Source organism: Anguilla anguilla, chromosome 16 (assembly GCF_013347855.1).
Source record: "Anguilla anguilla isolate fAngAng1 chromosome 16, fAngAng1.pri, whole genome shotgun sequence".
Lineage (NCBI taxonomy): Eukaryota > Metazoa > Chordata > Actinopteri > Anguilliformes > Anguillidae > Anguilla > Anguilla anguilla.
In genome coordinates this window covers 13596815-13612775 of record NC_049216.1, presented here as the reverse complement: position 1 = coordinate 13612775, position 15961 = coordinate 13596815, and the positions used below count along the sequence as shown (strand labels likewise).

General features: G+C 39.6%; 2 protein-coding genes across 9 annotated transcripts in view; both read left to right on the top strand.

The window, feature by feature from the left end:
• myo5aa (myosin VAa) overlaps nucleotides 1–4674 on the top strand; it is a 56076-nt gene extending 51402 nt beyond the window's left edge. For all 8 annotated transcript variants that reach the window (XM_035395637.1, XM_035395636.1, XM_035395635.1 and 5 more), the window contains 2 exons: nucleotides 495–575; nucleotides 719–4674. In XM_035395637.1, coding sequence (XP_035251528.1) covers nucleotides 495–575; nucleotides 719–871 — 234 coding nt within the window. In that variant the 3' untranslated portion in view covers nucleotides 872–4674. The remainder of the gene's footprint in view (nucleotides 1–494; nucleotides 576–718) is intronic.
• Nucleotides 4675–5570: 896 nt separating this feature from the next.
• On the top strand, nucleotides 5571–15493 carry LOC118214808 (guanine nucleotide-binding protein subunit beta-5-like). Its single transcript, XM_035395055.1, has 11 exons — nucleotides 5571–5928; nucleotides 6655–6791; nucleotides 7347–7388; nucleotides 7688–7764; nucleotides 8240–8372; nucleotides 10687–10830; nucleotides 11603–11694; nucleotides 11897–11945; nucleotides 12342–12438; nucleotides 13684–13850; nucleotides 14305–15493. The coding sequence occupies exons 1-11, from the start codon at nucleotides 5808–5810 to the stop codon at nucleotides 14314–14316; spliced, it is 1071 nt and encodes a 356-aa protein (XP_035250946.1). The 5' UTR covers nucleotides 5571–5807; the 3' UTR covers nucleotides 14317–15493.
• The last annotated feature ends 468 nt before the right edge of the window (nucleotides 15494–15961 follow it).

Here is a 15961-nt window from a genome sequence, read left to right as displayed (position 1 = left end):
GTACACTTACCCAGCTGTCACTCACGCAGGTACACCCAGCTATCCGTGGTACTGCCCCTTCCTATCACAGACAGTGATGTCACCCTGCCCCCCTGAGCTCCGTTCAGCATCCTCTGTCTGGCTGGCTGGTCCTGTCTGTACCAGCACCTGGCAGCCACTTCTCAAAGACCCAGTTCTCTGTCCTCTTTCTCCAGTCAGTCAGGAATGTAGATTCACTTGCTGCTTTCAGCAAATGTCTAAAAACCTTTTCAGACTGCATATCTATTTATATTTTTATTATATTGTATTGCTATTTCTTGTGCCGTTTGCTTACCGTGTGAAATGTACTTTAGTAAGTCATTTTTGGCTAAAAGCTTCTGCCGAATGTCAAACTTTTAAACTGGAAATTGGAAACTAGAGGCCTGTCATGAGGTCCTTTTATTTGTATGACCTCTTGTGGACGGAGAGTAAAACCAGTGACAGTATTTTCACCTGCTTTCTTCTCTGCCCCCCAGATTGTGAAAGTGCTGAACTTGTACACACCAGTGAATGAGTTTGAGGAACGGGTTTCCATAATGTTCATTCGAACAATACAGGTAAACTTTTAGGAATATGCTTGCCTAACGATTACAAGAGTATTGCGTGTGCGTAGGTGCATGTGCACGTGTGCGTGCGTGCGTGCATGTGCGTGCACAGGCACGTGTTGACTAATGCTTAGTCTCTCTTGATTCCTTATCAGACTCGTTTACGGGACCGGAAGGAGTCGCCACAGCTGCTTATGGACACCAAGATCATCTACCCCGTCACGTTCCCCTTCAACCCCTCCTCACTGGCCCTGGAGTCCATCCACATCCCCGGCAGTCTGAACCTGGGCTTCCTCACACGCGTGTAGAGGCAGTCTGAACCTGGGCTCCCTCACACGCGTGTAGAGGCAGTCTGAACCTGGGTTCCCTCACACGCGTGTAGAGGCAGTCTGAACCTGGGTTCCCTCACACGCGTGTAGAGGCAGTCTGAATCTGGGCTTCCTCACACAGAGCTCTCTGTCACAGTAATCAGTCATTAAAGGGTGAGGATAAATGCAGTTGTCTTGAGTGTCCCCTTAGCAGCCAACTTTAATCACCAAGTAGGTCCGGTGTATTATTTGTTATGAGTGGTAGCGTGTGTTCAGGTTCTCTCAGTTCTTGGCCTCTTATAGGAATGGATGGTACACTAAACCCAGATTCAGTGAAGGACCACGGTCATGTGTTTTGATGTATTCATTTTCATTTTTTTACACATTGCTTAGCTTGGCAGTGTTCTGGCCGATGCATCACAATGCTCAATGCCTGTGCCACAATGCTTATATTTTATTATATATATTATGTGTAAATATCACACATACTCTTTTGAATCTTACCTTGAAAATCTCTACCTTGGAAATTGTTTTTCCCTGAGAAAGAAACATGCTGGGATTGATTGTGCTCTGAATCATTTCAACAACTGGAAAAGGAAAACTGGTGGCATATCGTGTAATGTGTCATATATTTATGTTCGTAAGAGATAAAATGTGTAGAATAATTTAATAAAAGGTCCGCTAGTGAACTATTTAACATAGATGTTTATTTGTTACCACAGGTATTGTGTTTTTACTTAGCACACTTATAGTAGATAGCAGCTGTGTTTTGTGTAATTTGCATATCCAAGAATATAGTACTTATGCACTGTGGCATATAGATTTCAAGTTAAATTCTCCTAAATATCAATACTGTTTACAACTCGGACTTAAGCTTGATTATTACAAATGTAACTGTCCCTGTTCACAAAATTGTGGAGTCAAGGCTTGTGGCCCATGGTAGAGCCTGAAATCATTTCTGAGCTTTCATAGTGTCTGCTGGGATGGTCAAGGATCTATAACCTTAAGATCTAGAGTACATGCACGTGTGTGTGTGTGTGTGTGTGTGTGTGTGTGTGTGTGTGAGCGTGTGCGCTTGTGCGCTTGTGTGTACTTGTGCACATATTTGTGATTTACATTGTCACTGATTCTGTTGGCGGTTTCCACTGTTACATGTCTCCCCAAAGCCTAATGCCTTACACCACCACTGTGAGGATGGCCCCCTCACTGCCTGCATTCTGGGCCTGCTCTACCATGGAATCCACTGTCTAAGCACAAACGCACACTGGATATTTCTCCTCGAGTTACTGACTGACTGATTTCTCTTTAGATGTTTTAAACAGCCTCAGTTATTTATTCTGTCTTTCAGAAACTGTTAAAAGAGGTGTTTCACCTGAAAACTAAAATCACTTTGGGTGCATGTACTGTTGAATGATATTATCAAGCAGAACTGTATGGCTTTTTCCCCCCGTATTTATTTTGCTTTGTTTAGGCTCCTGGCTTTTGACAGGCTAGATGCGTTACCTTGAACGTACAGAACCGCTTTTGTGATGAATGCCGTCAGCTTTTATGCCAGCAGCACAGTCAATGTAGAATGAACTAATGCTAAACTTTCTCCTTATTCTATAATATATATAGGAAAAATACACATCATAACAATTTATGTAGCGGTTGCCGGAGGCTTGCTTTACATGCTGTATTTATTTAGTTAGAAACATAGCAGCTCCATCTAAATCAAACCCTTTTTCGCCTTTGAATATTACACTCAGTGAGACATAGCTGTGATCATATCTAGCGTACTATGCAGTCAGTGATAAACGAACCTGCAAGCTCTTAGTTTTACTGGCGACACCCACAGACAGTAATACACAAAAACCTTTTACCCAAAGACGTGCAGTTTTGATCATGCTAGCTATCCTTTTGTCTGTAAAGACTAGAAGATAAAGTGAGCCTATGCCATCCCATGCCTTAGTCATCCTCTGGTCCCCATGGCTTTATGTGCGTCATCCATCACCCATCTGTGCAGTATGTTGCTCCACTTTGTAGGCAGAACGTTAAGTGTTTATACTACCCATTGTGACCCATGCAATGTACAGATTCATATGTGTTGAACCTTGCAGCTTAAAATTAGTGCGTTGATCCATATATTAATGTTTTTTTAACCAGAGCTACTCATATCTTGACCATTTTGGTGTGCAATATGAGCCCTTATTAATGTCACTGGGACCACCAATGATCTATTGTAAATTTGCCTTCTGTCATTATGTTAGGGTATTGTGTGAACTGGCAAAACAATGTATGGTATTGGCTAAAAGGAATCCTTTAAAATTGTGTGTTTGTATGTCTGTGTCTGTTTGTGCGTGTGTATGTGTGTGCCTGCGTGTATCCACAAAATAGAAAAAATTGGATGCTACTGGAAAATACTGTATTTAAACTATCGGTTTTGCTGCTTTTGGTTTTGTTCAGTTATTCATATCTAATTTATTATTGTATTATTTGCAATACATTCATTGCATACAGCCTTATGAAATAATGGTATATCTGGCATATGACGATATTTTGTTATTGTTTTTGACTGCAGTATTTTGTAACATCCCTGGGGGGGGTGTAGAGGATATGTAATACAGTCTGGGAAGAATGGTAAAATCTGAGATAAAGAACTTAGAATGTGTTCAGCCTAGTAAATTACCCCCCAGTGAACCTTCAACAGTATTTGTTCATGCACTTTTTAAGTTTTTCTGAGGAATCCCAATAAACAGTAGTGATAGTAGTTTGCTAGAGCTATTGGTTTAAATGGGTTTATTAGGTAGAAAAAAAATTGTGAAAGCTATCATTTTAAAATTTGATATTTTCGGATCACTGCATTAAATTTTGAATTTGTGTGGATGTTAGCTGACTGTTGGGAGTAAGTTGCATTGCCTAATTAAAAAACTGTACGCTAAATTCTTTGCAACAGTACCATTGCTAATTGCTAAGTACCATTGCTAATTGGCTGTCCAATAAACCTAACTGTGGTCTAAAGCAACTATTTTGAAATATCTTGGTTTTAATTTTTTGGCTTGTATTTTCTCCCATAACAATGTCTGCTGTACTTTCCTTTGCTTTTCTAAATTGGTAACTACTGTCATGTGTGTCTTAGCAATATTTTGACGTCACCTTGTTCCATGCAAAATAACTACATTGCAGCAGGTCTCTAGGGCAGACTTTGCTTCTGTAAACCGCGCTCTGCACCTGCAATCATTTTGTGGCTCTGTGATATTGATTTTGGGGGCCATCTTGGAAATGGTGACAGAACAGAATGTAACAGGATATAATAACAGATAATTCAGTCAAACAGGAAATTAAGAATATGATGTTTAAATCCCAACCCAATCAGTTAAGTTAGATAAATGATGGTGTGGGCATCATTCATTTCATAAATACTTCATATAAATGGATACATATTGAGGGTCTGGACTAACAGATTGAAGTAACTAACAGATTTGAAATCTTCACGTAAAACTGTTCACGTCACCGTAAAATCAGCTTCTCTCCCGTAAATCTGGGCATCCATGACAGCGTCATGCTAAATAAACTGTAAATAGTTCAGAGATGCTAATAAGAGTAAAACAATCATGCTGAAAATATGAACCTGCTTCTTTAGGACATGTTTTGCCTGGCCGATGTTCCAGAGACAGTTCCTTGAGGAACAGCGAATGTGAAGATTTAAACTGTTAGTAGTTCACAGTAGTTGTAATTGGTAACTGTGTTCGCTATACAATATGTGTACTAAGGTACAAGAACTGTCAAATCTGTATAGACAAATAAAGGAATTCAGCACTGTACATGCATTTGTGTTGTTGTTTTTTTCAAGATGTACCAAAATATTCCGTTTACACCATTTTAAAGGAATTTATCTTCTTTACAGCTCATTAAAAAGTTGACATAGCCATTAAGAGTGACCTTTTCATTTGGTGTACAAAAGAAAACGTGATTAGAAAATTGAAATTTCAGAATGTGTGCTGGAATGGTGAGTGCACACTATGAAGGGTATGTTAGAAACTGGGATGAGGTACTGTAGTTGTTGCGGTCCAAATCAGAGTTACAGAATATTCTCTTGGTTAAGCAAATCTGGTATACAGTTTTCAAATGAAGATCATTTGTGCAAGCCTTTTTTGTCATTTATCTTCGTAAATACCTTGTAAATTGTGTCATTGCTCAAAATATTTTACCAAGGTGAGCCTTTTTATTGTATATTTTTCAGACTGAGAATGCACTTATAGTTCTTTGTCCATCAGTTGTACTCTTAAGTTGACCAGAGGAAGTCGCTTTAGCCATTGGTACACAATACTCCCATTCCATCAGCCGATGCATCCCACCCTATTTTTTACAGTCTCTGATCCCACCACACGCAGAGCATGCTTCTAAACCATGAGAAGCTTTAGTCAAGCAAAGCAGATGCAGAAACACAACCTCAGTTCTCTTTAGACCCCAAAAAGTTTATTCCACTCTCATCGGTATTAATATAATAGTACATAATGGGTTGTGATTTGTCAACGCACTTGATAATGAAATGGAAATCTGACAAGGTAGGAAAATCGAGCGCAAACCGGTTGTTGCGAAAACAACGCGCTGTGACCGCGTTGTGGATGGAAAGTATCTAAGCAGGTGAAACATCTGCCTCAGGGCACGTTGAGTGATACTGTGTTCTTGATGTTTCACAAACAGTCTTCTCTTAAGAGGAATGTACTCTAACAACATTTTAGAAATTTCAGTGTATTTACCCTGCATGTACAAAATTGACGTTGTTACTTTAATTTGACATATCTAATTTATTAAAATAGCAGGATTGGCCTTGTGTACTTGATTGAGCATCTTTCCTGTGACGTCAGTGCAGTTGCTTCAGCTGGGATCGCACCGCACGGGCGTTTAACCGGCAGACCACAACAAAACAGTTCCATCTACAGAGCCCCTTCTAATGCCAAAAATGGCTACTCAGGAACTGCAGCCAAACGAGACCCTTGTGACACTGAAAACGGAGTCCGACACCCTGAAGATAAAGCTGGAGGAGGAGAGAGCAAAACTGCACGATGTCGAATGTGAGTGTTGGGCAGGACAGCGCGGCCTCATAAAGCATATTTCTGCTGAGATAATGGAGCAGTCATATTTCCAACATTAACATCGTATTCGTATTAAATATGTTCACTTAAAATCCTTAATCGTTGCTGTGTTAATTATGGGTCGTTTTAAAGCGAATGTTGGTCCTTAATCATGGGTTTTGCATCAAGACGTTTATTACTGTTGTCTAATTCTAGCAGCGAGCTTAGGCTATTGATATTTTCCCTGAAACTGTGGGGTAGATAGGCGAGTTATCGTTGTAGGTACACAGGATATACGCAGGATATAAGAGGTAAATGGTTTAAAGGTCAAACGTAGACTAGTTTTTTTCCCCATATTGGATTAAACTGAATAAATCTGTGCCAAATCTGCGAGATGGGACATTATCGTTTTCGTTTCTTCTACGATGCTCTACTGTAGAGGAGAAGGGTGGTCATTGATTGTGGAGCAGTTACAGAATACGCAGATGTCATTTCCAGTATACTGACATAAATCGCAAATCAAACCCTATGACAAATATGTGGGTTATAACAAAAAGAGTGCATTGACGCATCTGGTATGAGCATATAGGCTAGCCTAAATGCCCATATCCATCCTAATTATAGCAACCGGAGTAGGCAATATGTAGTGTGGCATGAGTGGCACATTCGCACCGAAAGAATACGAGATAAAGATGCGATGCTCTTCTCTCCCTGTGTACCAAATAGTGCATCAGGTGGCGGAGAGGATGGACCCGCTCGGTCAGTTTGTCATGAAGACGAGAAGGACGCTGAAGGGACATGGCAACAAAGTTCTGTGCATGGACTGGTGCCGGGACAAGAGAAGGATCGTGAGCTCCTCACAGGTAATAAGCTTACTCGGTGTGTGGGCATGACCGTGTACCACGCCACACGAGCGCCACTTCCTTTTCTTCTGAATTTCCGCAACCGAGTCCAGACCCGCATGGCCTTAACACTTGACCAGGCGACACCGTAGTGCTAACTAATGCTGTCTGGTACTTTAAATCGATGTTATAAACACCTCTGTCCAGGGTGCTGATGTTAGTGGTGCTGGTGCTCCTTAATATGTAATTTTTAAAAACCTTTTTCCCTTCGACTCACTCATATGTCTTTAATTGGATTATATTTGTATATTATCTATACCTAATTACCATAGCAGTCATTTTGGCAAATTATTTTTTCAAAAACCACGTTGTATTTAGTTTTATATGTACAATATTCTGTCATATTCAGATTGGAGATCCTGTAATCTCAGAATATGTGATTTATTACACTATACTAAAATAACTTTTGACAGGGTATACTAACTTTGGTTATTATGTTTATATGTTTATGTATGGATTTTTTCTTACATTTTTTGTAACATTTTCTAATTTGAAGCTACATTGTAATTTTTTTAGGATGGAAAAGTGATTGTATGGGACGGATTCACTACTAATAAGGTGAGCTGCAATCTGGAATCAACAGCATGTGACAATACAATGTATCAAATGCTATAAGGAAAAAACTATGTCCCCATATAGAGAGTCTATACACTCCAAGTGTCATATATGTGTCTAAACAGATGGTGTGTTCTCCACAGAAACTAGTCTGCACAGAAAAAATGTGTAATTGCATGGTCATATTGATGATTAAGTACAAAAGAAATTCTTTGGCATAAAATAAACCTTATACATAACTCTTTGTGTGTGTGTGTGTATGTGTGTGCATGTGTGCATGCGTGTGTGCGCGTGTGTTACAGGAACATGCAGTGACCATGCCATGCACATGGGTTATGGCTTGTGCTTACGCCCCCTCTGGCTGTGCAGTGGCCTGTGGGTAAATGTCCTGTCTTTTATCCCAGAGCTGAATCAGAACAGAAGAGAGACAGACCAACCTCCTGTGCCTGAGCCCTCTCTCTGGCCTGGAATATCCTCTGGCTAAATATCAGTATTTTAGTTTGCTATATGATTTGTCACACTGTAGCTATTACGATACACTAGCTAAACTTAATTGCAACTTGTGTGACTAGTTAGTTAGCTAGTTAATTCCCCATATTATCGCAAAGGTGGTTTGCCTGGTAAATAGGGACAGCATGAGTATTTCTCCCATGGAAGATGATGATTTATGATAGCATATTCAGTAACAGGTCACATTTTGTAATTTGCATTACAGACTAGTTCCTTTTTCTATTGCCATCCTTACATTTGAATGTTTTAAGCTCTCTCTCTCCCCCTCCCCCTCTCTCTCTTGCTCTCTCTCTCTCTTTCACTTCCCCCCCACCCCCCCCTCTTCTCTCTCTCTCGATAATAAGAGGACTGGATAATAAGTGTTCAGTGTACCCCCTCTCCCTGGACAAGAATGAGAACCTTGCTTCCAAGAAGAAGTCTGTTGCCATGCACACCAACTACCTGTCTGCCTGCAGCTTCACTAACTCTGACATGCAGGTGAGGGGCAGGTAGCAGTGACCTGTGCTAAAGCAGTGATGTTTGCTCTGCTGCTCTCTCTCAGGCTTCCTCGTTCATCCATAGCCAGTGCCATTAATTCAGTTCCAAACTCTACAGTCACTAGTTTTCAGTTTGTGAGACATATTTAGTACATATCTCATCAATGTATCCCTTGCCAAAAGCTATTAGTGATAAGGCTTTATCAGAGGTGGGTAACCCGGCTTCAAAGAGTAAAAAGACTGACCATGTATTTGCTCCACCAACATGAACTAAACCAGCTGATTACAATAATTAGTTCTCCTATCATGCTGAAGAGTTATGCTAATTAGAATCAGCTGGTTTAGTGCATGGTGATGGAGCAAATACATGGTCAGTCTTTTTACTCTTTGAAGCCGGGTTACCCACCTCTGGGCTTTATTTCCTTTTCAAAACAACTGAGGCATCCAAAACCTTTTCAGAGGGCAGTAGTGTTTAATTATTGTACCCCGGGCCCAGATGCTCACTAACGGACTACATGCTGATTTTTATTTGAAATGCCTGAGGAACAGATTCCCATGCCTTCATTAATTCACAGCAGTAAACCTTTTGAAGCTGCATTGGTTCATGTGTGATGGCCTACCATTGTGAGTCTATTTATAGTCCTTGGGCAGCCTTTATCTGAACCATAGCTAAGGACTCTACAAATTTGAACAGGAAGCATGGTTCATTCTTTAACCAATATGTAAATATGAATAATGTAAATATGTTCTTGTCCTTGTCAGATGTGATGATTTGATACATTTTCAGACTGTAATATCTGTTTGTGAAGTGCATGCCATTATAAAAAGCAGTAAGTAGGTTTTGCAGTTTGGGAATACCTCTTATTCAACATCCTGTCCATCTCATTGGTGAATTAACTAGATGTGGACTTGAGCATAATGGAATTTCTTGCAGTCTTGAAAGTGAGCTTTCAACCTCAGGGCTGTTACGTGCTGTGTCCTCAGGCTTATACATTGTGACATCATGGACTGTATTTGTGCATTTAGTGTGGGGGCTTTATATATAATCAACTTGAAACAAAAAAGAGGGATGTGGTCACATAGTGTACAAAGTTTTTTGTGTGATAAAGACTGACTGGTTTTCAGTCTGTGCTTGTGTATTAATAGCACTGCATCCTCTTGTCTGTGTGGTTATGTGGGTCAGAGGCTTACTATTTGATTAGTCCTTCACTAATGGTCAAAAAACCCATTTTCCAAGGGTTATTTAATAATCCCTCACTTATCCAACAATGTTGGGACCCAAAGGAAGGACAGATACCAGAGAAGGTTGTATAGATGAAAACAAATAAAATAAATAATGGTAACACTGATTTTAGAAAAAACTTTAGATTTTCAATGTTTTTCCAGCTTTTAAGCAAAGGATGTGCACAAGTGTACATGTAGCAAAAGTCAGTGATGGTTTGGGGAAAAAATGGAATTGCTTTGTTTAAATTCCTGGTGTATTGTGTAAATAATAATCCTATACTTGTAAACCATGCAAGTCATTTTGTGTAAGCAAATAAATAGTAATAATCATTGTAATAATCCATAAGCATACATTAGTTGGATTATTCCAGTAAAAGACGGTAAGCTAGAAAAAAAATGACTTCTTGTAGCACAATGTCATTGTAGTTGGAAGTGTCCTCAAAGCTGCTCACAGGTTTCTAATGTTTCAGTGAGAGACTTGTTTGTGTGGGTTGTACAGGAATATTCATGAACAGAAAGGGCTGGTGGAGGTTCCCCAAGTAACAGTCTTTAAAAATCCCAGATAGTCACTGCAATTGCTTTCAGAATTGTTGGACACATTCCAAAATAAATTAAATAATTCTGAATAATGAATAAATTATAAAGCCACGGCTCATGAGTCCAATTCTTCGTCATTGAATTGTTTTGAGCACAAGCACCCAAAAGAAGGAGACATACATTTAAGTTTTAAGAGAACCATTTTTATGAGGTCTCAGGGAAAATTTTTTTAATTCTGCCATGACTCATTTCCTATTGATATTTTATACCAAAACTAAAAAAAATGTGTTTTGAAGAACATGTATCAGCTTGACGATGGTATATGCAGCTGTTTTGAGAGATATACTAGACAAAAACAGGTTTTTTTATGTCGAAAGGCCAAATGTTGTAAGACAAGTATGCACCTTAAGGGGGCAGTAAACTCACTGTATGTGGTTTGATATACACATTTATATTCTGTGTGCGTGTGTGTGTGTTTGTATATGTGTGTGTGTGTGTGCGTGTGTTTGTGTATGTGTGTGTGTGTTTATTGTTTATTTTGTTGCTGTGCTCAGATCCTGACATCAAGTGGAGATGGGACATGCGCATTGTGGGATGTGGAGAGCGGGCAGCTGTTGCAGAGTTTCCATGGCCACGCTGCAGATGTCCTCTGTTTGGACCTGGCCCCTTCAGAGACCGGCAACACCTTTGTCTCAGGGGTGAGAGACATTTTCCCCTCATCTGGGACATTTTCCCTCATCTGGAAGACAGTTTCACTTCTCTGTGTTCGGTTTCCTGGAGATGTAATGTGTCAACTTAGGAAGTTTTATAATGCCGTTTTTTTTTTTTGGGGGGGGGGGGGCTAAATTCCTCTTTTATTTAATCTAATCTAAATAAAAGCAATTTCAAAATCCAATTACCAAATCAAATTTGAAATCCAAATCTTTATCCAAATCCAATCCAAATTCAAAATACAATCAAATCCAAACCAATTCCAATTCTATTCAATTCCAATTTGATTCAATAAACATTTTCCAAAAAAAGAAAAACATACAAACAAATCCAATCCAATCATTTAATCTATAGAGCCAATCAAGTCCAAACTCAAAGCCATATTAGTCCAAATCCAGCCGCTTCTCATAATGGCCTGGCATTAGTGTAAGCAAGTTGTGCTCAGGTAAATTTTGTTTATAAAGCACATTTAAAACAACTGGCGTTGACCAAAGTGCTGTACACAAGAAGCAACGTGCCCTGGTGCTCTGCAGAACCAAATGCATAGTCACAAATTCATTTAGGGGGTGGGCTAGAATGTTGACTTGGGGGGGGGGGGGGGGGAGGGGGGGGGGGTTCTGGTTCTTTCAATCCCCTTGGCTATGTCTCTGTGCAGACCTGTTTTATCCTACCCACAACTCCCCGTTGTGTCAAAATTGTTCCCTGATTACCTGATTATGAAGACCCAGCAACTGAGGGCAATTCCTGTGTGTCCTGCAGGGCTGTGACAAGAAGGCCAATGTGTGGGACATGCGTTCTGGCCAATGTGTTCAGTCCTTTGAGACTCACGAGTCAGACATTAACAGTATCAGGTGAGTTAGATGTTCAGTTTTCAGGTGAGTGCATGCTGGGCCGTTTCATGGAAGTAAAACCACAGAGCAATGGGTTCTTTTTTCAGCCTCATTATTGAGCTTTTTAAACCCCTTTACTTAAGATGCCATTATGGGCTTGCTTGAGGCTGTACCTCATATAACTAATCACTGAGTGTTTCTCTTCTGTCTCATTCTGCGCCAGGTACTACCCCAGTGGTGATGCTTTTGCTTCGGGCTCTGATGATGCTACTGTGAGCTATCTTCACATTCTTCCCATTATTCTACCATTCATCTCCATGTTACTCTTCTTTTATCTTTATTTTTAATATAAGGGTCACCAACATTCCAATTCTTCATTTGCTTTTCTTTTTTTAATCATAAGTGTCACAAAAAAGAGAATTTATTCATGTATGCTTTACATTCTTATTTACAACTCTATTATTTAATGTTAAATCTCAAATTTCATATGTTTCATTAACCATTAACCATGCATGCATCCACACAGATAGTCAGTCTCTCCCTTATAACAGGTTTAACAGGTTTAATAGCATTTAACAGGTTTGATAGCTGAACAGCTTTGACGTATATACTGTGAAGTAAAAATGAAAGTGTGTGGGTTGGTTTTACTGGTAACCCTGTTGTTTTAGTGTCGTCTGTTTGACCTGCGGGCGGACAGAGAGGTGGCTATCTATTCCAAAGACAGCATCATATTCGGAGCTTCCAGTGTGGACTTCTCTCTCAGTGGTGAGGGCTGACTGAATCTGGCGCGCAGGACATACTCTCGAGAACAAAAACTGAGCACTGGTGTACACAGTCTCACTGTGGCCCCATTGTTGTAGTCGTGTGCGTGTGTATGTGCATGTGTGTATTTGTCTGAGTGAATATGAACTGACAGCTAAGGTGAAAAGCAGCACTTTTACCTCCTATGTGCTCAAACAGTCTCATCTACCATATAAAAAACTAGGAGGAAATCTTACAGTATGATTTGGGCATGAATGGAATTTCATTTCTATGGGAACACTGACCTGTCACTTGATACAGGTGCAAGACTAGGTATGCCATCAGTGTTGCCATCAGATGATGTCATGTCATGCAATTTGACACCTTGGTATTTGAACATGTCTTAATTTTATGAGTTTCTCAGTCAAAAAGATGTGCTGTTTACTCTTGACCATTTAATTAAGCCTTAGTAATAAATGTCTTTCAGCTGGTTTCGTCTTTCACTGAAGACCCAGTGACATAAAATTGTGCCGTAGCTTCTGAATGCAATACTTTGTCGCAGTGCTGAAATTAAATCTGAGCCAGACTTCTTCCTCTTCCTTTAGTCACATCCCCTGTCCTTTCCCTCTCAGTGATAGCTGATTTGATAGATACAAACTGAAAAGTATTTTTTGAGAGTTGTGTTTCCATGGTGGCTCAATGACTGTTATTGTGTGCATGGCAATATGTGGCTGAATCACACAAATTTACGCACCTATGGCCAAGAACTGTCAACACAAAAACTATGCCTCATGGCTCATAGACCTGCTAGATAATGTTGGAGTATGAAGGGGAAAATGCAGCATTTCTGTATGACACTATACTTACAACAGATTACATTGATTGACCTTTTGAGTGATGCACAATAAAAACTATATAGTCACTATTATATTGAAAGTTTTGAATTTTTGTCTCCTTGTAAAATGTGAGCGTGGGTTTAAATGTGCCGTCATTTTCATTTAAAAGGTAGACACTGCTAGAGAGTATGTGTTGTCTTGGAAAGTCCATGCTGTCTTTGAATAGTATTTAAATACAGAGCTTAGCAAATGACCCATAACCTTCATGGTACTTTTAAATGTATTCCCCAAAACATGAGTGAAATTAAAGCAACCTTGTGGTATTCTCTGTAGACATCTGGAACACCGGGGATATTTTAACAACAAACAGAATGGGATTTACCCTGGTCTGCTTTGCATTAAGCCTGCTAGCTTCTCTCTGTTCCCTTCCCAGGCCGACTGCTGTTCAGCGGGTACAATGACTACACCATCAATGTGTGGGATGTGCTGAAGGGAACCAGGGTGGCCATCCTCTTTGGTCACGAGAACCGCGTCAGCACCCTGCGTGTTTCCCCGGATGGGACGGCTTTCTGCTCTGGGTCCTGGGACAACACTCTGAGGGTGAGTGGGTGGGGGGTGAAGAGACAGGCGAGGTGGGGGTTTCCTGCACCTGTGAAGCAGGGCTGCCAGAGATCACTTCCCCAAAATGTGTGGCAATACCAGTGATCAGAGAGAGTCAGTCATCTGTGGGATGAATGCGCTATTATGTGACGCAATGTCACATTGTTCAGTTTTCAGTACATGCTGGGCCATTTCATGGAAGTAAAACCACAGAGCAATGGCTTCTTTTTTCAGCTTTACTTAGTTCTCGTTTCAGATTATGAGCCATGGTTTCATATCAAATTATTACAAAAGTGTAGTGAAATAGAAAACTGGGCTTATAAATCTGAGGTCTCATCCTAGATTCTCAGGTGATGCACTGCCATTGTACTCTTGCGCAAGGTCTATAACTTGAATTGCTTCATGAAATATCCAGGTATGTAAATGCATAATGTTTTAATTGTTTTCATTCCAGATCTGGGCCTAAGGTGTTTTCTCAGAAGGAAGGATCAGGACCCTGTGAATGTCATTTTAGTTAGTCAGGATGCACCTCCCCCTTGTATGTCTCCAATAATGCAGAACAGACTCACACTGAGTGCATCTGTGGAAGCACAATAATGTACACGCATATTTTCTTGTACCATGCACCACTAAATATTTTAGATCAGTGGTTCTTAACCTTGTTGGAGGCACCGAACCCCACCAGTTTCATATGCTCATTCACCGAACCCTTCTTTAGTAAAAAAACTAACTAACTGCAGACTAGACTGAGGGGTGGACCTCTGCGGCGGAGGCTCCACCGAACCCCTGAGACCGACTCACCGAACCCCTAGGGTTCGACCGAACCCAGGTTAAGAACCACTGTTTTAGATATTCTCTCCTATGTATATTTTTTCGTTGCTTGGCGACAACAATTGTAGATGTGTCTACAGTATGTGCAAATTCAGAAACCTCTGGTATCACTCATTGTAGTGATATAACACGATATGACAATATAGGTTATGTAATGTTCCTGTTTTATTTATTTTAATTGTTGCTCTTGTTGATTTTCCTTCCTGTGATATTTACATTACCTTTTATAGAAAATAATTTCTAAATAACAGAAGTAATCAGTATTATTTTTTTATTTGGTTCTGAGATAGTAAAGAGAAACAGTGGATAATTGCTGTATATGATCTATGTGAATTTAAATGCATGCTTAACAAAGATTGTATCCACACATTAGAAAACTGGTCAAACTGAAACCACTCACTCAGCAGTAGTTAATGGCAAGAAGTTTAAAAGTCAGCTTCAGCTGAAGATAACCCAATGAATGTGTTGGATAGAGGCATTAGTTATTTCTCTGTGCAGATGGATGAATTCTATATCTCCATGTTTAACAGGTACAACCAAATCCATCTCTCCTTCAGCCTTCTGTCAGTTTTTTCTGGAGTAGAATTCAGATATTGATTGAGATTATAATTAAAGAATGTTTGGCATTTACTCTCTGTGCAATACAGTACTAGAGCAAACTAGACGTAAAACCATTTAGGTACCCTATAAAGGAATTTTCAATATTGTTCTAATATCTGTCATTTCTTTAAGTTGAATGTTCATGTAATATGTTACTTCCCTGTGTGCTCAGTCTACATCATCCAATTAAATGGTATTTTAAATATTTTAAAGACGTAAAGTTTGTTTTCTACAGGGTTATATTTTATATTGTAGGCTATGTAATGTTTTGACTTCTTTCCATTTACACTTCAGTAATGTTTAAACCTATTACAGTTTATACTGTAATCAAAATATTTGAGGGATATCCCAAAATTCTAATTGAATCAAAGCAATACTTGCTAAACTTTCTGAATAGTATGCAATTCTCATGTATTGTATTTAAAGAGTTAAGTTAAGTCTGTGACCTTATATATTTACAAGAACTTCTCATTCCACAAATTTCATATGCCTGACTAAGACATTCAAATCAACCCCTCCTTCAGGTACCAAGAGTTTATACTGAGATGAGAAAAGGGAATTTAAATGGAAGGCTCCTACAGACTTACTCTGAAATCTGTCACTAAATCTGAATTCACTAGGTGCATTTAAAAATTATCTTCTCACTCATCTCAACAGACTGCTCTTGCTGCTCTTTATGT

What these genes read in the sequence shown, in the direction of transcription:
- LOC118214808 (XM_035395055.1), top strand. Translation starts at nt 5,808, where the DNA reads ATGCCAAAAATGGCTACTCAGGAACTGCAGCCAAACGAGACCCTTGTG. An exon ending in AAAACTGCACGATGTCGAAT is followed by an intron (nt 5,929 to 6,654) that starts GTGAGTGTTGGG and finishes TGTACCAAATAG; the next exon opens with TGCATCAGGTGGCGGAGAGG. An exon ending in ACGGATTCACTACTAATAAG is followed by an intron (nt 7,389 to 7,687) that starts GTGAGCTGCAAT and finishes CGTGTGTTACAG; the next exon opens with GAACATGCAGTGACCATGCC.